This window comes from Rhinoraja longicauda, chromosome 11, assembly GCF_053455715.1.
Source record: "Rhinoraja longicauda isolate Sanriku21f chromosome 11, sRhiLon1.1, whole genome shotgun sequence".
In the NCBI taxonomy this organism is placed as follows: domain Eukaryota; kingdom Metazoa; phylum Chordata; class Chondrichthyes; order Rajiformes; family Arhynchobatidae; genus Rhinoraja; species Rhinoraja longicauda.
The window spans coordinates 34,866,141-34,887,293 of record NC_135963.1 but is presented as its reverse complement, the minus strand read 5'-3'; the positions used below and the strand labels follow the sequence as shown (position 1 = coordinate 34,887,293).

General features: G+C 42.9%; 1 protein-coding gene across 2 annotated transcripts in view; it reads right to left on the bottom strand.

Moving 5' to 3' along the window:
- slc35d1a (solute carrier family 35 member D1a) overlaps window positions 1–21,153 on the bottom strand; it is a 31,012-nt gene that overhangs the window by 4,982 nt on the left and 4,877 nt on the right. For both annotated transcript variants that reach the window (XM_078407389.1, XM_078407390.1), the window contains 7 exons: window positions 19,970–20,037; window positions 19,818–19,889; window positions 16,618–16,686; window positions 15,204–15,306; window positions 9,403–9,495; window positions 3,320–3,387; window positions 1,259–1,337 (listed from right to left, as the gene is read on the bottom strand). In XM_078407389.1, the coding sequence (XP_078263515.1) occupies window positions 1,259–1,337; window positions 3,320–3,387; window positions 9,403–9,495; window positions 15,204–15,306; window positions 16,618–16,686; window positions 19,818–19,889; window positions 19,970–20,037 (552 nt within the window). The remainder of the gene's footprint in view (window positions 1–1,258; window positions 1,338–3,319; window positions 3,388–9,402; window positions 9,496–15,203; window positions 15,307–16,617; window positions 16,687–19,817; window positions 19,890–19,969; window positions 20,038–21,153) is intronic.

Here is a 21,153-nt window from a genome sequence, read left to right as displayed (position 1 = left end):
AAATGCAGCCGAAGTCTGAATTTTAAAAAGCAATGCATTTCACGTACCTCAGCCCTCATTTAGGCAAGTTGAAACTGGATGCTGGTTCCATATTTAAAATGTGATATTTTAAAAAAATTTAAAAGTATTTTTGCTGAAGCTCTCTCAGCTCTAACCTTATTTCTTTATTTTCTCCTTGGAAAAAAAACTGCCGCAATAGATTTTGATTTAAAACACTATGCATATTGGTATTCAAATTAAATAGTTAAAAATGCTATTATTAAATTGATCATGCCTTTGACAAAAACTGGAAATCTTCCTGGTTTGAAAACCATATGGTTTATAAATGTTAAAGTAAATCCTTGTTATAATGGACCGCGTAGGGGAGAAAAACATTTGTCACCGTTTACTTGCTGGTAACAACTCACCTACCAGTGATCCTCCTCCCTGATATATTCTTTGGCTTTACAATTTTGTGTGAGAAGTGTTCCTTCCCGACTTACTGAAAATTCAGTTTAAGAATAGTTCTCAGGAAAGGAACCCTTGCATATCCTGGGGACCCCTAGTGGCAAGCAGCAATACAATTGGTCTAAATATACTTATGCAAAACCTGGGTATGGCGATACTTTATTGAACTGTATGCAAAAGAATTTCACTGTACGGCTGTACACGAGATAATAACCATTGTAAGCAAATTCAGCAAGAAAATAAAGTCAATCAAAATCTCTCTATTATTCAATGATCCTCAGCAGTAGAAAGAATACAGGATCACCCCTAATTCAGCCATGACTCCAAATTACAGCTGGTAATTCAGGGCAGAACTATGTAGACTGGTTGCTACATATTGCAGCTTTATGCCCCCCCTCCCAACAAAAAGAGTAAAAAAAGAGAATAAGCCATCACCACTATTACAGAGCACATTGTACAAACATGGAATGAGCTAGAACATCTTACAGGCCTCTGCTCCCCAATTCTTGGATGTTGCATCAGGTCAGGGTGATGACATGCCTGGTTTTCCCTTGATAATTGCTATCAAGAAATATCCAATACTCACTGTTCACATGTAGCTCAAAAAGAATTAAGGGTGTCTGTGTACTTCTTAACCATACCATAGTCGAATGAAAGTAATTCAAGATTATGCAGGATAACAAACAAATTACTTGTGCAGAATAGCAAAAAGGTAGGGAATCATGATGAATATGGCCTTTAGGAAGATAAATATAAGGGCATGCCAAATACTGGAAATAAATTAATCCTTTAAGGTTTTGTCCTATCCTACCTTAACACAGCCAACGATTGTGGTGGTAAGAGCAGAATTATACTGTGTGCACAGAACTGTAGAGTACATGAGAACAAATCTGCAAAGAGTAAAATAATATCAATAAAACTTAGGTAATCCAAATTGAACTCAATTAACATAACGATTTAACCTAATTCAGTATTTTGCGTTAAAGTGATTTACTAAATACCAAGAGGCAGATTTTAAATTCAAGTAGACATAAATATCATTGCAGCAACAAGAAACTGCAGATGCTGGTTTATAAAATAAGTACTAGAGTAACCCAGTGAGTCAGGCAGCATGTCTGGAGAACATTGATCGGTGATGTTTTGGGTCGGGACCCTTCTACAGGCAGATTGTAGGGAGGGGAAAGAAAGCAGGAGGAGAGGAAGGGCAGGACAAAGGTTAGCATGTTATAGGTGGATGCAGATGAGGGTTCTTTGGATGGGCAGATGGTTGGACAAAGGAAAGAGATTACAACACAGAAGTAGGCGATACAAAAGGATTGAAGAGTTGTGAATTGTGAAGCTAGAGAAAGCAACGTAGGTGGAAGAGTAGGGGGAGGAAAGAAATAGGTGCAAGTTCAAGTGGGGCACATGGGAGGGGGTGCAGAAAGAGAGGAAGGAGCAGTTACCTAAAATTGAGGAATTCATTGTTCATACCAAAGATACACAAAACGTGGAGTACACAGCGGGACAGCTAGCATCTCTGAAAAAAATGGAAAGAAGACATTTCGGGTTGGGACCCTTCTTCAGACTGATTGTTGTAAGGAGAACAGAGGAACCAATTGGAAGTGAAGAGAGGCTGGGCAAATTACGACTGGCAACAAATGGCCTCAGGTGAGGGGGTACTGTGATAGGCAAATTGAAAGAATCTGGATTGAAACAGATCTGAGCCCAAGCGGGATACATAATGAGAAAGGAGGTGTTTGTAGAAAATTGAACATCGAATTCTCCAATTATGTGTAACTTCTACAAACCTCCCACTGGAGTTACTCCAGCACTTTGTGTTTATCTTTGGTATTATCTATCAGCATCTGCAGTTCCCTTTTATTTCAATGGGTTGTAATATTCAACAATTCATACACTGGGTTGTAAGCTACCCACGCGGACATCCTTTTTATCCAATTCTCCAATTTTAAGTAACTGCCCCTCCCCCTTCTTCCCCCATATTTGTGCAAGAAAGAATGTGCTGGCGTGGAGAGGGCCCAGAGATGGTTTACAAGAATGATCCCAGGGATGATTGGGTTAACGTAAAGGGAGTGTTTGTTGGCTCTGGGCCTGTACTCGCTGGTGCTTAGAATGGGGGTCAATGACAATAGTAAGTCATTGTAACATACCAAATAATGAAAGGCTTAAGATACAGTGGATGTGCAGAGAAGTTCCCAGCAGTTGGAAAGTCTAGGACCAGCATGTTTAAAATCGGCATGTAAAGTGATATTTCTCTGACTGTCAAGGCAGAGAGAGGTGCAACCTAAATTTTATACTGGAAAGGATGGGGGAAACCTAGGGTGTAGATTACATCCCAACATATGAATATTGAAATCCTCAATTTTAACTAATATTTCTCCATCCCTTCTCTTTCCTTTGTGCCCCCCCCTCCCACTATCATGCACCTCTTGCATGGGGTCATGCCCCTTTCCCCCCCAGACCCTTCCACCTACATTCCTCACTCAGGCTTTAAATTTCACTCTTCCCCTTATCTGACAGCCTCGTCTCCTTTCCATCTTATGTTTAAATATTTATTCAACTTTAATTTTAATCCTGTCCCAAAAGTAACACTAACCTGTGTCATTTACTCCATCCAAATGCCAACCTAACCCCTGCTCTCGTGCATGTCCCTATTATTCATTAGGCTTTGTCCCGCCACAACCTCTCTTCCAGGTTCTCTCTCTCTCTCTCCCTCCTCCCTCCCCCCATCCCACCACTACAATCAAGTTACAAGACATAGGAGCAGAATTAGGCCATTCAGCCCATTGTATCTGCTCGGCCATTCAATCACATTTGATCTATTTTTCATTTTCAAAATTACTTTACAGAAATTTATGTAGATTGCACTTACCCCATAATGGAGGACAGCAGATACTGGAAAACAAACATTCCATTTGACCAGCCTTCAAAATCAATTGCCTGGAAAAAAATTGTTAACTTACTTGTTAATTTAAAGTTTAATTTCTTTCAAACAGATGAAAAATTAGGTTTACAAGCCACATATGATAGTTGTATACAAGCCACATAGGATAGGATAGTAGGATATCATTCCTTACTTACTATGTCTTATCCAGCATTACAAGACAGTTTTAAGGAGATTAATGAAAGAGTCCCGACCCAAAAGGTAGTCTGTCCATTCTCACTACAATTGCTCAGAGTTCCGCCAGCACAGTGTTTTGCTTATACACCGATGAGCCAAAACATTATGACCACTGACAGGTGAAGTGAATAACATTGATTATCTTGTTACAATGACACCTGTCAAGGAGTGGGATATATTCGGCAGCAAGTTAACAGTCAGTTCTTGAAGTTGATGTGTTGGATGCAGGAGAAATGGGCAGGAGTAAAGACCTGAGCAACTTTGACAAGGGCCAAATTGTTATGGCCAGATGACTGGGTCAGAGCATCTCTGAAACGGCAGGGCTTGTGGGGTGGTCCCGGTCAGCAGTGGTGAGTACCTACCGACAGTGGTCCGAGGAAGGACAAACCACAAACCGGCGACGGGGTGTTGGGCCCCCAAGGCTCATCGATGCGCGAGGGCAACGAAGGCTATCCCGTCTGGTCCGAACCGACAGAAGGTCTACTGTGGCACAAGTCACAGAAAATTTTAATGTGGTCACAGGAGGAATGTGTCACAATACACAGTGCATCGCACCCTGCTGCGTAGCCGTAGACCGGTCAGAGTGCCCATGATGACCCCTGTCCATCGTCGAAAGTGCCTACATTGGACATGCGAGCATCGGAACTGGACCTTGATGCAGTGGAAGAAGGTCACATGGTCCGATGAGTCCCGTTTTCTTTTAGATCAGGTGGATGGCAGTGTACGTGTGCACTGTTTACCTGGGGAAGTGATGGCACCAGGATGCACTGTGAGAAGACGACAAGCCGGTGGAGGGAGTGTGATGCTCTGGGCAATGTTCTGCTGGGAAACCCTGGGTCCGGCCATTTATGTGGACGTCAATTTGACACGCGTCACCTAAACATCGTTGCAGACCAGGTGCACACCCTCATGGCAATGGTATTCCCTGATGGCAGTGGCCTCTTTCAGCAGGATGATGCGCCCTGCCACACTGCACACATTGTTCGGGAATGGTTTGAGGAACATGAAGTGTTAACGGTGTTGCCCTGAAAGTCTCGACCCGAAATGTCACCCATTCCTTCTCTCCAGAGATACTGCCTGTCCCGCTGAGTTACTCCAGCATTTTGTGTCTATCCTCAGCATAATTCTATGTCTATTCTCTAAAACCCACAGACACCATCCTATTTTCCTCCAGCTGCACATCTCTGCTTTCCCTTCTTCACTCCATGGATGATTCACTCCATAGTCGGCTATCATAGTTCCGGTGTCGAAAAAAGCAAAGATCTCCAACCTGAACGACTACCGCCCGGTTGCCCTAACGCCGATAGTCATGAAGTGCTTTGAGAGGCTGGTCCTCTCACACATCAAATCCAGCATCCCTGACTCACTGGACCCACATCAATTTGCATACAGGGCAAATAGATCTAGAGGACGCCATCTCTCTGGCTCTTCACACTGTCCTGACTCACCTAGAGAGACAGGGCACTTACGTGAGGATGCTATTCATAGACTATAGCTCCGCCTTCAACACGGTCATCCCCACCAAGCTCATCACCAAACTCCACCAGCTAGGCCTTAGCTCGTCATTATGTGACTGGATCCTGGACTTCCTGCTGGAACGACCGCAGGCAGTGAGAATGGGCCAGCACCTGTCCTCCACTATCACCCTGAGTACCGGCACACCACAGGGCTGTGTTCTGAGCCCCATGCTCTACTCCCTCTTCACACACGACTGTGTTCCTGCATTCGACACCAACACCATTGTCAAGTTTGCAGATGACACAACGGTGATCGGGCTGATCACCAACGGGGATGAAACAAACTATAGAGCGGAGGTGCAGAACCTGGCGGACTGGTGCTCGGATAACAACCTGTCCCTAAATACCACCAAGACCAAGGAGCTGATCATCAACTTCCGTAGGTCACATAACGGGGAATATGCCCCGATCTCTATCAACGGGGTCAGTGTGGAGAGAGTGTCCAGCTTCAAGTTTCTGGGCACTCACATTTCGGAGGACCTAACATGGTCCAATAACACTGCTGCGCTGGTCAAGAAGGCACAACAAAGACTGTTCTACTTAAGAACACTGAAAAAGTCTGGTCTACCCCAACAGCTGCTGACGAACTTCTACCGCTGCACCATAGAGAGCATCCTAACACATGGAATCCCTGTGTGGTACCTCAGCTGCACGGAGGCAGAAAGGAAAGCTCTACAGCGGGTAGTCCATAGAGCTCAGAGGGCCATCGGAACACAGCTACCAGACTTGGAGGGCATCTACAACACACGATGCCTCAGAAAAGCCACCAGCATCCACAAAGACTCTTCACACCCCTGCAACAGTCTGTTCGAACTCCTTCCATCGGGCAGACGATACAAGGCCTTCTATGCCCACACCTCCAGACTCAGGAACAGCTTCATCCCCAGGGCCATAGCTGCTATGAACCGGTCCTGCTGAGCCGGATGGCCACAACGCATAGATCAACTTGCACTTTACCCTGTCCAAAACTGTTACAACTGTTCGTTTCATTTGGTTGCTGCTGTCTAAATTACCTAAATTATTGCATCGTATGGGAGGCGCATTCCCAATCTCGTTGTACCCCTGGGTACAATGACAATAAAGATATATTGTATTGTATTGTATTAGAAAATGTATTCTAATATTCTCAAGAATGTATTCTAATATTGTCAAATCTATTCATTTTAAAAGCTGCAAAATGTACAGATCCAAAGTAGTTCATGTGCTAATTTATTTATTAATGTGCTAGATTGATAACAGTAAAAATAAATTAATAATTGTAATAGTATGCATACACTTAAAGGCAGTTTCTTCTGCACAGGGATATCAGTTGTCTATCTTTGTATCCTTTAAAGTATTTATCTCTTGATGATCATAAAGGCACAATGGTACTACTAATTTAGATATATTGGGGAAATAACTTTTACATACACCTGCACTTTGTGGGTAAGTTAATAGTACATTTCTAATATTCTGAAAGTACATCAGGCAACAGATTTGATCCCCAAAACCTGTAATGGTTTCTAAAAGGTAATGCAGCTCTGTTAAAAACACAAATTAAAAAACTTTAAAATTCTTCATGGCCTTGATTTACAAATTTGCCTTCACTCTCCCGACTCCCAATTCTGCACTCCACCCCTTCCTTTTCCTAAACTTTGTTACAGTACCTCCACAGAGCACACTCAAATAAACCACCCCTTGAGATAGCAAGACAGAACTTCTATTCTACACAAGTCTCCCTGGTATTTTTTTTTCCTCCAGAAAAGGTACACAGGCCTTGAACCAACGCCAACTGGGCAGACAGCATGTCTGCATACTGAATTCAACTATTCAATCCTGCCAAAACAGTCACAAGCTGGGGCCTCTCACAAGTTACCTTGTGTGCACACATTAACATTACCCCATTTATATCATTACATTTTGACCAAACTACAGTTCAAAATACTATCCAAGTTCAATATTTTATGAATTCTCCAACCATATTTCTTTGAAACTAAATTAAAAAATAAATGCCAATCCTTCCAGTTTGCTGGAGGGCTATTTAAAATGAATATTTCATTACATTTCCCTTTTCTTAGGACTCCAAATAGTTCACAAAAAGTAAAAACAGAATCCCTAGAAGCTCCATGCGGTTTCATAGCACCACATTTAGTTTAGTTATACAGCGTGGAAACACACCCTTCGGCCCAACGACCCTCGCACATTAACACTACCCTACACATACTTGGGACAATTTACTTATACCAAGCCAATTAACCTACAAAGCTACACATCTTTGGAGTGTGAGAGGAAACTGAAGATCTCAGAGAAAACCCACACAGGTCACAAAGAGAACGTAATGTGGGAGACAATGGTCTGTTGATCAGTGGTGGGTCATGGTGCATTAAATAGTGAGGTACCAGATAGCTGGCGATCAGTCCTTGGAGTTAGAGGTATGGATCAACTTGCAGAACAACCATATCACCTTCAGTGGCAGGTCTTATGACAATGTTCCCTCTATTTTCAGATAGTGTTATCAACAGGCACATGTTGAAGAGCAGTAAGAAGGGTGCCAGGTCAGCTGGGAGATGCCGAGAGCTATGAGAAGACAAGCCACTGTGCATGATTCACATATCATGGTTATACAGGCTAATATAGTCCTCCAAGTTGGATAAAAATGGAATATCATTAGAGGAAAATGAATGTAGTCAGTGTCTTGAGCTGCAGGTGGGCTGTGAAGGCAAAGGAAATATAGTATACCTGTCACATTCAAATCAGAAGTCATTTGTGAATTATAATCACACACCCTTTCAGTCCTACGACAGGGTTCAGGACATACAGGAAAGATTCTAGAAAAGAGACCAAGCACAGGAGGATAAACGATACCCTTAAGTGCTGACAGCAGATTTGAAAGGGGATGACAGCAGTGACAATATCAGGAGTGAGCAGTTAACAAAGGCAGCATAATGCCACAGCAGTAGAGTTGCTGCCTTACAGCACCAGAGACCTAGGTTCAATCCTGGCTATGGGTGCTGTCTGTACAGAGTCTGTACATTTTCCGTGACTTTGTGGGTTACCTCCCACATTTCAAAGACATGCAAATTGGCTTCTGTAAATTGTGTGTAGAATAGAACTAATGTATGGGTGATTTTTGGTTGGAGTGGACTCGGTGGGCTGAAGCGCTTATTTCTACGCTGTATCTCTAAACTAAACTAATAACGTCAGTTAACACTGGTACAAGCAATGTAAGTTGGACAGGTTATGGAAATAGGGAATAAGCAAGAGCTGCATTTCATACAATGAATGAGCTTGCTGAATAAGGGTGGATAAGAGAATCTGATATAAATTTAGGCCCAAGGTTTGGAATAAACTGTGATTTGACTCAGTGCCTTGAAAAAAAGAGAAGCACAAAGCAAGTGGCTGTCTGGATTTTATCGTTGTGAAAAAGAACAGTTACATTCTTTAGAGGATTAAAAATGTTTAGAAGGCAGTTTGCGGTACAGGAAAGAAGCCATGGATGATCCTGCAACTGAGCGCTCTTGACAATAATACTAAGGCCCATTAATTCTTCTCATTGTTCTGCAGGAGAAATCAATGATGAATTTTGTTTTTCTGCAGTGTTGAGGATGGAGTTTAAAAGCTGAATGTACTGAACCACGTGATTATTAAACATTATTAAACATTGTGTGCTCACAAGCTGTTTACAGAACTTGTAAGATGAGATAGATATGCTTATCTTGCATTAGGGCAAAATGGAGAAACTAGGATTTGTATCAATTAATAGCACAGACATATTTTTGTCGTTTTTTTACTAGTCCCAGTTTATTTTCCTTTTCACTGCATAATAAATTAATTTTATCTTTCACTGCTTAATACCTTAATTTGTAGATTTAAAGATGAAGCCTCGGTATAACCAAAAACACTTTCCCCATTTTTGGCGATTTATAATGTGAAGCACTTTTTGTTCAATTGGACAGAAATAAAATGCCAGACATCATGCATCTTGGTGACAGCTTAGTTTGTGAACTACAAATGGCTAGCTTCCAAGAATGAGCCATCACATTCAACACAAGTGATATGTCTATTCCGAACACAGAAGCACCATTTTACTCTGAGAGGAGACATTATCCTGTGTTTAGAAGTTTCTGACATGGCAGACTATTAATAACAGTATCAGTATTTGCCTTCATCACCTAGGCAACATTAACAAAGTGATGTGGATCTCGAGTGGGCAAAAGAAAATGGAGGTGGGGGACAGATTGATGGGAAGCTGTGCACACTTGCATGTGGCAAAGGATGCAAGAATTACTGATACTGATAAAAAAGTAGACACTATAAATGATGCATTAAAAAGCTTACCTTCTGTAGATCTCCTGTGAAATACGCAATGGCCAAAGAAGGCAAAATCATAAAGAGGGCATTGTAATAAAGCAATCCATATTTTCCCAGTTCCTAAAAAAGAAAGACAAATCAGCATGAAAAAAAACAGATTTGGGTAGCCTCCACGAAACACAGCACAGGGATATACATTTCAGGCCAAAATACCAAACTAATCCTGTCCGCCAGCACATGATCCACATCAATCTGCCTGTTCATGTCTAAATGCTTCTTAAACATTTAGACTTTAGAGATACAGCGTGGAAACAGGCCCTTCACCCCCCCCCCCCCACCCCACACACACAAGTACTATCGTATACACAAGGGACGATTTTTACAAGTCAATTATCCGACAAGCCGGTACGTCTTTGGAGTGTGGAAGGTAACCGGAGCACCCGGAGAAAACCCACGCTGTCACAGGGAGAGCGTACAAACTCTGTAGACATTACAGGGATGATCCAAGAAATTATAGGTTCCAAACCTTACGATAGGTTTAAGGAAAATATTAGGGACAGGATTTACTCACTTTTGAATTTATTCGAGATAGTTAGCTCAGCTTTGTGCAGGGGAATCCTGTCTCATACACTTTATTGAATATTTTGAAGTGATGAGGATGACTGACGAGAATAGGGTGTTGGATGTTGTCTACATGGACTTTAGTAAAACACTAGACCAAGTGGACCCGTTGGGCCCAAACCTCTCCTGCAATGGTGCAACACCCCACTCCTCCCCCCTCCCCTTCCTCAACCCCTCCCCCTATCCCTCCCTTGTCCCGTATTCGGCCCGGGGGTGGGGGGGGGCACTATAGGCCCAGACTCCGCCTAACAGAGGTTGCGTAGCAACCCGCCTCCAGCCCGGGCGGCTGCCATTGGTGGAGCCTGGGTGGAGGGAGGGGAAAGAGCCCTGTTCTGTCCCAGTGCGGGGATGTTCAGTGCGGTAGATGGCGGCGGCTCTCCCACTGGTGCTGCGCCGATGCCGCTGGACTCTGGGCGGCGTGGGGAAAGTGCTGAGTTGGCCGGGGAGAGGAGGGGGACGGGGGAGCCGAGGGCAAGCCCAGCGCCAGGCCCAGGCCTCCACCAATGCCCGGCCTCATCGCCGCTGCTGCTGCCGCCTTTCCCCTTGGCCTACCTCAGGCTCACGGTTACCCGGTCACATCCAGGCCCAGGCTGCTTCCCCCAGCACCAGGCCTGGCTCTCCCGCCACTACGGAGCCGGCAAACCTGCCCCCAAGAGACAGGCGGCCAAACTCTGCTCTTACCCGAGATCAACGGGCCCCAACTGCGCTGGCGTGTTTGTTCTGCACATGCGGCAGCCACTTACGCTCCTCTTCTACATCCCGCAGCTCCGCCAGTACCGCTCCTTACATAAGTACCAGATCAATGGGGCCCCAACTGCGCATGCGCGTTTTTAAAAACTTTAAAATGTGAATAACTTTAAAAATATACCACCAATTTGAATGAAATTTCATCCCTAGTACCACTGGACGATGGCGAGCAAGGTGGGCCTAAATTTGTTGCGCTATCATGTACTGTTTTGGCTGTAGTTCAGGAACAAACAAACTGACAAACCAACAAGATGAGAGTTTTAGTATATGGTTTAATATCTCACTAGCACTGCAGTACTTCAAACCAGCACTAGAATGTTCGGCTGGCTCAGCAGGTAATTTCCCCAAGGTTGAGCTTGAACTTACAAATGTTTTAGTATATGCCCATGACTATCTTGTATGACCAAAGGCAAAAAGCAGGACAAATCCAAACCAGATAACTATCACCTAGTTTGCTTTCAATCACCAAAGTGATAGCTTTCATTAACATTGCTATCAAGCAGTTTTAATATCTTCCTCAAAACCCAGCTCAGCAATTACCCATTTGGTTTTGCCAGGACTATTCACCTTCAGTCCTTAAGAGGCCCTAGTCCAAACATGGATCATAGAGATGAATTCCAGGCGAGGCAAGATTGACATCTCTGGCATGAAGGTAACATTTGACAAGTGTAGCATGAAGAGGCTCTAGTAAAACTGAAATTAATAAACAGTAAACACTCCAAATGGTTGGAACCATGATTTGCATGAAGGAAGATGACTGTGACAATTGGAGGTCAATTTATCTCTGCCCGAAAGATCCTCATGGGAGTACCATAGGCCCAATCATCTTCAGCTGTTTCCTTCCATCATAAGATTAAAAATAAAGACATTCATTGACACAATTAGGGGCGGCACAGTGGAATTGTTACTGCCTTACAGCTCCAAACACCTGGGGTCGATTCTGACTACAGTTGCTGTCTGTACGGAGTTTATGTGTTCTCCCCGTGACTGCGTGGATTTTCTCCGGGTGCTCCCATTTCTTCTAACATTCTAAAGACGTGCAGGTTTGCAGGTTAATTGGCTTCCGTAAATGATCTCTAGTGTGGAGGATAGAACTAGTGTACGGGGGAAATTGCTGGTTGGCATGGACTTAATGGGCCGAAAGGCCTGTTTCCACACTATGTCTCTAAAACTAAAAAAATCATTGCACCTTTTCAGTTCCATTTGCAACTCCTCAGCAAATGAACCTGTCCAGACCTGCATGCACCATGACCAATAACAAGGGCAAGAGTTCTTTCTATTTTACATTACAAAAACATGCCTTCCCATTGCATAACAGTGAAAACTGCAACAGTTGAAAATGATAGCTACATTCCATAGAATTAAAGAAATTGTAGTGATTGTTTTCAGTTTCTCTTATCTACTTTCTAAACCAGGAGATTTTCATCTGGATCACCATGTTCTACAAACTTTCTTCAATTTGGTGTACTTAATTTCAAACACAGCTCTTTTTCAATTTCAAAAACAGCATTTCATTTCACATACACTTCTTTTGAAAATATCAGTCCTTTAGACAAAATTTGTCAATAGACTCTGCCCAACACAATTTTTTAATCATCATAATCATAATCATGCTTTATTAACCAAGTATGTTTTACAACATACGAGGAATTTTACCATTGCTCCAAATAGACAACGTCTGAAGAAGGGTCTCGACCCGAAACGTCACCCATTCCTTCTCTCCCGAGATGCTGCCTGACCTGCTGAGTTACTCCAACATATTGTGAATAAATCGATTTGTACCAGCATTTGCAGTTATTTTCGTGTCCTTCTACTTAAATTCTAACAGGGATAGAGTGATGTCACTCCAATTCAATTTCCTAACATCACAACCATACTCGGTTTAGTTTTAGAAATACAGCACGGAAACAGGCCCTTCGGCCCACGCCGACCAGCGACCCCCACATATTAACACTATCCTACACCCACTAGGGACAATTTTTACATTTACCAAGCCAATTAACCAACATACCTGTATGTCTTTGGAATGTGTGAGGAAACCGAAGATCTCGGCGAAAACCCACGCAGGTCACGGGGAGAACATACAAACTCCATACAGACAGCGCCCGTAGTTGGGATCGAACCCGGGTCTCCGGTGCTGCATTCGCTGTAAGGCAGCAACTCTACCGCTGCGCCACCGTGCCGTGCCTACTTCACTGAATCAGTCAGAAGGTGGCAGCTGACCAAAACATTGCCTGGCTATTCCTTCCACATTCCCTACCCGAGCTGCTGAGTTCCTCCAGCACTTTGTTTTTCATTATGGCTGCTTCCTCCGCATGTTCATCAATCAAGGTGGGAAAGCTTGAGCAAACATTTCCAATACTACTTGTAACATTCTATCAAACTCTGGTGGCACAGTGGAGCAGCGGTAGAGTTGCTGCCTTACAGACCCAATGACCTGGGTTTGATCCTGACTAAGGATGCTCTCTGTACGGAGTTTTTATGTTCTCCCTGTGATTGCATGGGTTATGTCCCACATTCCAAAGACATACAGGTTTGTAGGTTAATTAACCAGTAAAATTTGTAAATTGTGTAGTATTGTGCTAGTGTATGGGGATGAGTGCAGACTCAGTGAGCCGAAGGGCCTGTTTCCACACTGTATCTCTAAACTAAACTGTGATAATTTTGTGAAGAATGCCAATTGACAAATTCTAAAAAAAAAAATTCTTGAAGGACTGTGTTGTGATCACTGTTGTCTCTGAACAGCTGCGAATTCCACTTTTGAGGGTGAACAAATGCAAGTAAAATCTGCATGCTCAAATGAATGCTGACACGTCAAGGTTTACAGAACCAAAAAGTAAACACACAACTCCGAAGAGCAATGCACATTGCATGAGTTTGCTACACTCAGAATCAATAGAGATGTGCAACTTGGAAACAAGACCTTTGGCCCATTTTGTCCATGCCATCCATGTTAGCAATCTGAACTAGCCCCATTTGCCTGCGACAAAGTTAAATTCCATTTGCCATTCCTTGGCCCACGTTCCCAAATGCTCCACATCCTGTTGAAAATTTTAATTTTCTTCTTCACTGGCCTCTGTACCACCAATTATTATACCATCTGCAAATTTACTAAAATGTTAACTGCATTATCATGCAAATTGTTAATGTACACAAAAAAAACCCAATAGTGGAATAACAATATTGTAGTTCAGAGCTTATGAGGTTGTAGTGTTTAATAGCCTAATACGAAAGCCATTAGATTTATTGCACTGCTGCAGTCAAATCTCAACAACAATGGGCATGCCATGAGCATTTGGTGCCACTTGCTCAGTGCTTATCATCAATTTGCCAGCTGCTCAGAAGGGTGCGAAGGGGAAAAAAAGGAAGCTCTTTTCTTATTTTCGTTCCTTCTACCAGTATTTCTATAGCTGCATCTGAAATTCTGACCAGCTGAAACTTGCATTCCTGTAGCAGATTTACCATGCAACCTTTCATTCTGGTCGAGTTACAATGGAAGTTTATTGACTTACAACACTAACTCAGCTTCTCTTTCCACAGCTGCTGCCTGACTTGCATTTTCAAGACATTAGTTGATTTAAACCTTTTAATTTCCGTAATATTTTACTTTCACCTTCCTTCTAACTCGAAACCTGAGAAAGCAGTTGTCACTTATGGTACATTAGACACCAAAATAACCATGCAGTTGCGCCAAATAATCTACTCTGAAATCGGCAAGCAGCCTAATTTGGCAGCATGCACCACACCAAACCCATCACCTTTGGATTAACGCACAAACATTCATTTAGTTTTGTTTATTACTTTACCCTAAATCCCACGTCAGACTTACCTAGTCACATTTTGAGAGAAGTGAATTAGAGGTTCTATTTTTTTTAAACTTTGCCACTAAGTATATAATAAAGTTCTGTTATACTGTTATACTGTTATAATAGCCACAATGTTAGCAGCACCAACAACTCTGAAGAACCAAGGGTCAAGTCAAGTCAAGTCAATTTTATTTGTATAGCACATTTAAAAACAACCCACGTTGACCAAAGTGCTGTACATCTGATTAGGTACTAAGGAAAAAAAATGAAACATACAGTAGCACGCAAACAGTTCACAGCGCCTCCTCAATGAGCCTGTGGATCCATATTATCAATTAATGCCATGAGGCAGGTGGCAGCACAGTGAAGGGGACGAATTAAAGAAATATTGCATATGCATAAAAATCTGGGATATGAACCAAAATCATACTGTGGCTTACCATGCCTGGAAAATGGAATGGGGAATGAGTAGGAGGACTATGCTACAAGTTCTTCAGATTTTTAAACAGTTTAAAATGCAAAAAATGTTCTGCTGAAAAGAGGGGGGAAGCAGATTAATTTGCAGTGAATACAGTGGTCTATCGAGGCACCATCTAGGTTGACACGAGTGGCACATGAGATGGAAAAATTACTTACTATTGTCATATTACTTACTTTTGACTCCAATTTCTGTTTTACATAAGCTCCATTGGCAGCTGTTAGTACATCATTTGTAAGAATGTATCCATATCCCAAAGAATCAAATGCCATGTCAGAACTGAAAGAAAATGCAGAGCAGTTTTCACTTTTCATCATGCATATTAAAACCAAGATATCTGCAAACTACACTGTAGAAAGTCCATGTCTCATGGCAAAGTTTAACTGTGCTTGCAATTTCAAGCACATTAGCACATTTTTCACAGAATTCAAAACTCACTCATCTCACACTACGAAATCGAAAATCGAAGAACCATGGGACATAACCTATTTTTGGATCATTTAGGTACTTTTAACATTCAATTCTTTCCACATAAATGTCTTGGTTCTTTTTTTTTTTTTTAAACACAAATGTCATTGTTTCCTGCTCAATATGCTTTTACCCCATAGGCGGTTCAACCATAGCATTTAGTTGCAATCAAGTATTCACCATCTTGCTACCCATGCAGCCGGGAGAAATCAGAGGGAAGACAAGAAATGGCATTCTGGAATCTTCAACAAAACGATACAATTTTCAGAGGTCACATGGTCGATTTTATATTGACGCTAGACCAAATGGACCCGTTGGGCCCAAAACCTCTCCTGCATTGGTGTAGCACCCTCTCCTTCCCCCCCCATCCGCCCTCCCTCCACCCCTTCCCCATCCACCCCTTCCCCATCCTCCCTCCCACCACCCCCCTCCCCCTCAATGCCCTTTATCCTCCCTCCCTCCCTGCTTAGGATAGATTTAAACTTTAAAATGTGAATAACTTTAAAAATATAACACCGATTTCAATGAAACTTCTTCCATTAGCACCAAAGGGACGACAATGAGTAAGGTGGGCCTAAAATTGTCGCGCTATTGTGTACCTTTTTGGCTGTAGTTCAGGAACAAACAAATAAACAAATGAGAGTTTTAGTATATAGATATTGCCAATTTTGCATCCAATTTTCCTCGCATTGTCTGTTCATACCACAAAGGCACAATTTTGCAGAAGCCTTAAAACACATGAATTTTTTGGATCCAGGCATGTTTTTGTTATGGGCAGGACACACATCACGTGGCTAGAATGCAAAAGCTGCTGGAGTCACACATTGAAGTTGACTGTCTGTTTTTATCCAAGTAAACATGATAACCCTTGACTAATTCCCAAAATGTAATGCAAGAAATTGAGACCAGGATCTACCTGCTCTTTTCGAACCCCTTGATCATAGAATCTAATTCTCCATAAAGTGGTGTGGGAAAACAGGAAACATTTAAGACACAGCAAAAGGGAAGTTAAAAGCAGTTAAATGGAATTAAGGAGATCAAGATTGAAACTCAGTGGGTTTTGAAAATAACAGAAAATGGAGGGCTAAGCACACACCGAGATGTTATTGATTATAATCTTACCTGGCAGCAATAAATGCACCAAGCAACATTGCAAATACTGTCATCTGAATAGATCGAGAGAAGCTCGTACTGTAACCAGAAATGAAAAAAGTTAGGTTTGTATTTGAAAGAAAAAAAAGTAGAGGGTTTTCTGTAAAATACTGTAAAGTACAGTACTTTCAAACAAGAAAAGCCATCTTTCCAACAGGTGCAAGAAAACAGAACTAGCACAACAATCCATTAAGTTCAATTACATTTGGAAATGTTGGAAATACTCAGGTTGGGCAACAACTGTGAAAGAGTTTAATCTACTGAAATAGTCAGCAATAAAATGAAAGCAACATTTCCAACAAGCAGAAATCTCCAACAATACAGTAACAAAAGCAAAATTCTTTAAAATAAAGTTTAATTAAACTCTAATTTTAAAATATTCAAAAATCATGACTAGCTGTAACACAGAATTTGCTAGACTTTTGGGAAATAACTTTCTAGTGATACAGGTCCACCACCGATTTTCTAGCAACTGGCGATCTGGTACCTCCTTTAATCCAGACAAAATTACGAGAGCGCACTTGAATTCCCCCCACCCCCGAAAATGTGACGTCTAGGCTGGGTGAGGCGGCCAATCTCAACATCATCAGGACTTCTGCATATGCTCTGGAACGCCGGCACTGTCAGAGCCGGCAGATCCATTCCCATAGCCGACTTCTGAAGCTGACTTGTACCGTGGCTCCCCAATAGCCTAGGTGGACCATTCCGGTACCGTTGCAATGAATGAATGAATGAATGAATACGTTTATTGGCCAAGTATGTACACATGCAAGGAATGTGCCTTGGTGCTCCGCTCGTAAGTAACAACATGAACACACAGTAAACAATTAAGAATAAAACATAAAACATTAAGAATACAACATTACGGTTTAAACATGAGTGAAATAAACCAGAGCAAAAGGAGACTACAGACTTTTGGTTATTGAATAGAGCTGCTACTCGCAGAACAAAAAGCTGTGGCTGCTTTGACAGTCTGGATTTGCCTTCCAGAGGGAAGTGCTTCAAAGAGTTTGTGGCCAGGGTGAGAGGGGTCAGAGATGACCTTACCCGCTCGTTTCCTGGCCCTTGCAGTGTACAGTTCGTCAATGGGGGCAAGCTTGCAGCCAACAACCTTCTCAGCTGATTGAACGATTCATTGCAGCCTCCAGATGTCGTGCTTGGTGGCTGAGCCAAACCAGACCATGATGGAGAAGGCGAGGACAGACTCTACGATGGCAGTATAGAATTGGACCATCATTGTCTGTGGCAGATTGTGTTTCCTCAGCTGCCAGGGCTTGTCGTTGTTGAACCAGATCCGGGTCTTAGTGGGAATGCAACTGTCCTCGCAAAAGCAGACACAGGATGTCAGTGTCTGTATACCCATCGAGGCTTGTGGTTGCCTCCCTGAACACATTCCAATCAGTGCAGTCAAAGCTGGACTGTAGTTTTTCAATGCCCTCGCTTGTCCACCTTTATGTTGTTCTGACCACATGCTTAGCAGATTTTAGTTTCTGCCCGTATGTCGGAATAAGGCGAAATAAACAATGATCAGAGAGACCCAGAGCCGCCGGGGAACAGAGTGATATGCATTCTTGATTGAAGTGCAACAGTGATCAAGTGTAGACACAAAATGCTGGAGTAACTCAGCGGGTCAAGCAGCATCTCAGGAGAGAAGGAATGGGTGACGTTTCGGGTCGAGACCCAAAACGTCACCCATTCCTATTCTCCTGAGATGCTGCCTGACCCGCTGAGTTACTCCGGCATTTTGTGTCTACCTTAGATTTAAACCAGCATCTGCAGGTTTTTTCCTAGTGATCAAGTGTTCTCCCCCCTCTGTACTTTGGGAGCTCACGTCTGAGGTTAGCCTTGTTAAAGTTCCCCAAAACAATGACCATGGAGTCGGGGAAGTCACTCTCTACCCTCAATACCTGGTCAGCGAGTTGCGTTTGCGCCTCACATACACAATCTTGGGGGGGGGTGGGGGTGTAAACTCCAGTGAGAATAGAAGAGGTAAATTCTCTCAGGGAATAAAGGGGTTTGCAGTTTATAAAGAAAGATTCTAGATTGGGGGAACAGAAGTTAGACAGTACCGTGATATCGCTGCACCAATCCTGGTTAGTATAGAAGCATATTCCACCGCCTCTTGATTTTCCCGCTGCCTCTGCTCTGTGTAGATTTAGATATACAGCGTGGAAACAGGCCCTTCGGCCCACCGGGTCCGCGTTGCCCAGCGATCCCCGCACATTGACACTATCCTACACCCACTAGGGACAATTTTTACAGCCAATTAACCTACATACCTGCACGTCTTTGGAGTGTGGAAGGAAACCGAAGATCTCGAAGTAAACCCACGCAGGTCACAGGGAGAACGCACAAACTCCGTACAGACAGCGCCCGTAGTCAGGATCGAACCCGAGTCTCCAGCGCTGCATTCGCTGTAAGGCAGCAACTTCATCGCTGCGCCACCGTGCTGTAGTTGAAAGCCAGCCAGTTACAGCGCATTGTCTGGGGTCGACTCACACAGCCAGGTCTCGGTGAAGTACAGGGCAGCGGCTCGAGAGAAGTCCTTGTTTGTATGGCGCAGGAGTTGCAGTTCATCCACTGTTGTTAGGAGACATAGATTTGCGAGGAATATACTCGGGAGCTGTGTGCCTAATCCTCGTCGCCGGTGTCGGGCGAGTGCTCCAGAGCGCTTCCCACGGGTCCTCCTGTTTCAAGACCTTGAACACATCCACAGCCCCGCCGACGAGTATGTCCAAATAATCCATCAAGAAATCCGGAACGACATTTGAAGGTACCGTATATCTGATGTTCAGGAGTACCTTTCTCATTAAAGCGATCTTTGTGAGATTTTCACTGACGGCACAAACACATACAAACCAGCAAGGAGCAACACGCCGTGGCAGCCATCATCGGCGCCATCCGGAAGAATGCTGTGTGGGTGAGAGAGAGAGAGTGCAGAGTGTGTGTGTAAAAGAGAGAGTGCAGAATGTGTGTGACCTCTGTTGGTTCGGCAAAAAAGATAACCCAGAAAGGCTCTGGAACCAAGGGTGCTGGAAAATCAGAGGTGGACCTGTATAACAATGCATGGCTAACGATTTGCCAATTGTGCATTTATATTATAGGCGCTGAGAAAATGTACAAAATATTTGTTTTATAAAAATAAGCAATAATTTTTTGATATTACTTACTTGAGCAATATGCTTTCCGCTATCATTGTAAACAGAATGGAAAACCTCCTTAGGACTGTAAACATTGGGAGACTGAGAAAAGGAAGTTACATTTAGAAAAGGTCATATTGTTCAAACCAAAGCTTCTTCCAAAAAATTAGATATAAACATACTTCAGTTTCTTAGTGCCAAGAAGTCCTGTCATTTGGTTACCCAAGAACAAGAGAGGTAGTGGAAAAACCTATGATAAAGTAATTTTACATTACTCATTTGATAAGATGCAAAATACATCAAAATTGCACTTACACTGGCAAATCACAAATGCATGCAAAGGTTTAGTTTAGAGATACAGCATGAAAAAAAGGTCCAGGCCAACCATTGATCTCTTGTTCACGAAGATAGGCACAAAATGCTGGAGGACAGGCAGAATTTCTGGAGAAGGAATAGGTGACATTTCGGGTCGAGACCCTTCTTCAGACTGGGGATCTCTTGTTCACATTAGTTCTGTTAGCTAACCTTCTCATATATAATAGAAAAATGTACCGTATGCCTTAAAGGACATACACATATTCCAACAAAAATTTCTGTCAGTTTAGAAAATTTGAGACGCTACAGGTAAATATTTTGCCTGCTAAAATATTACATTCTAAGTTTTTCACGTGAAAATAGTACTCCTCTAATAGTAGCACCTTTTTTTCTTTGATTGTTTCTCTTTGGCAACTTACAATGTGATTTGTAAGTATTGTATTTTCCAGCTACAATAACTGCACACTTTCACGAATTACAATTTTCAAATTATGTGATGGATAAAGGAAATGCAAAGTTATTTTGGCCTGGATGCAAATAGACAATAGGTGCAGGAGTAGACCATTCAGTCCTTCGAGCCAGCACCGCCATTCAATGTGATCATGGCTGATCATTCTCAATCAGTACCCTGTTCCTGCCTTCTCCCCATACCCCCTGACTCCTTAAGAGCTCTATCTAGCTCTCTCTTGAATGCATTCAGAGAATTGGCCTCCACTGCCTTCTGAGGCAGAGAATTCCACAGATTCACAACTCTGACCGAAAAAGTTTTTCCTCATCTCCGTTCTAAATGGCCTACCCCTTATTCTTAAACTGTGGCCCCTGGTTCTGGACTCCAGAAATGGGATATGTCAACACTTCACTGTGGACTGCCAGCAAATTTTAAATTTGCACAAGTGCAGACCTTGCTAACCTAACCCTTCCAGTGATTTTTTGGCTGCCTCTGCCTCTGGACTCTGGGGGGCGGGGGAGCAGGGGGGGAATTCAGTTGTACAGCACAGTTGGCTATATTACTATAGAATGTCTGACTGCAGATCCAGCTCAAGGACTACAG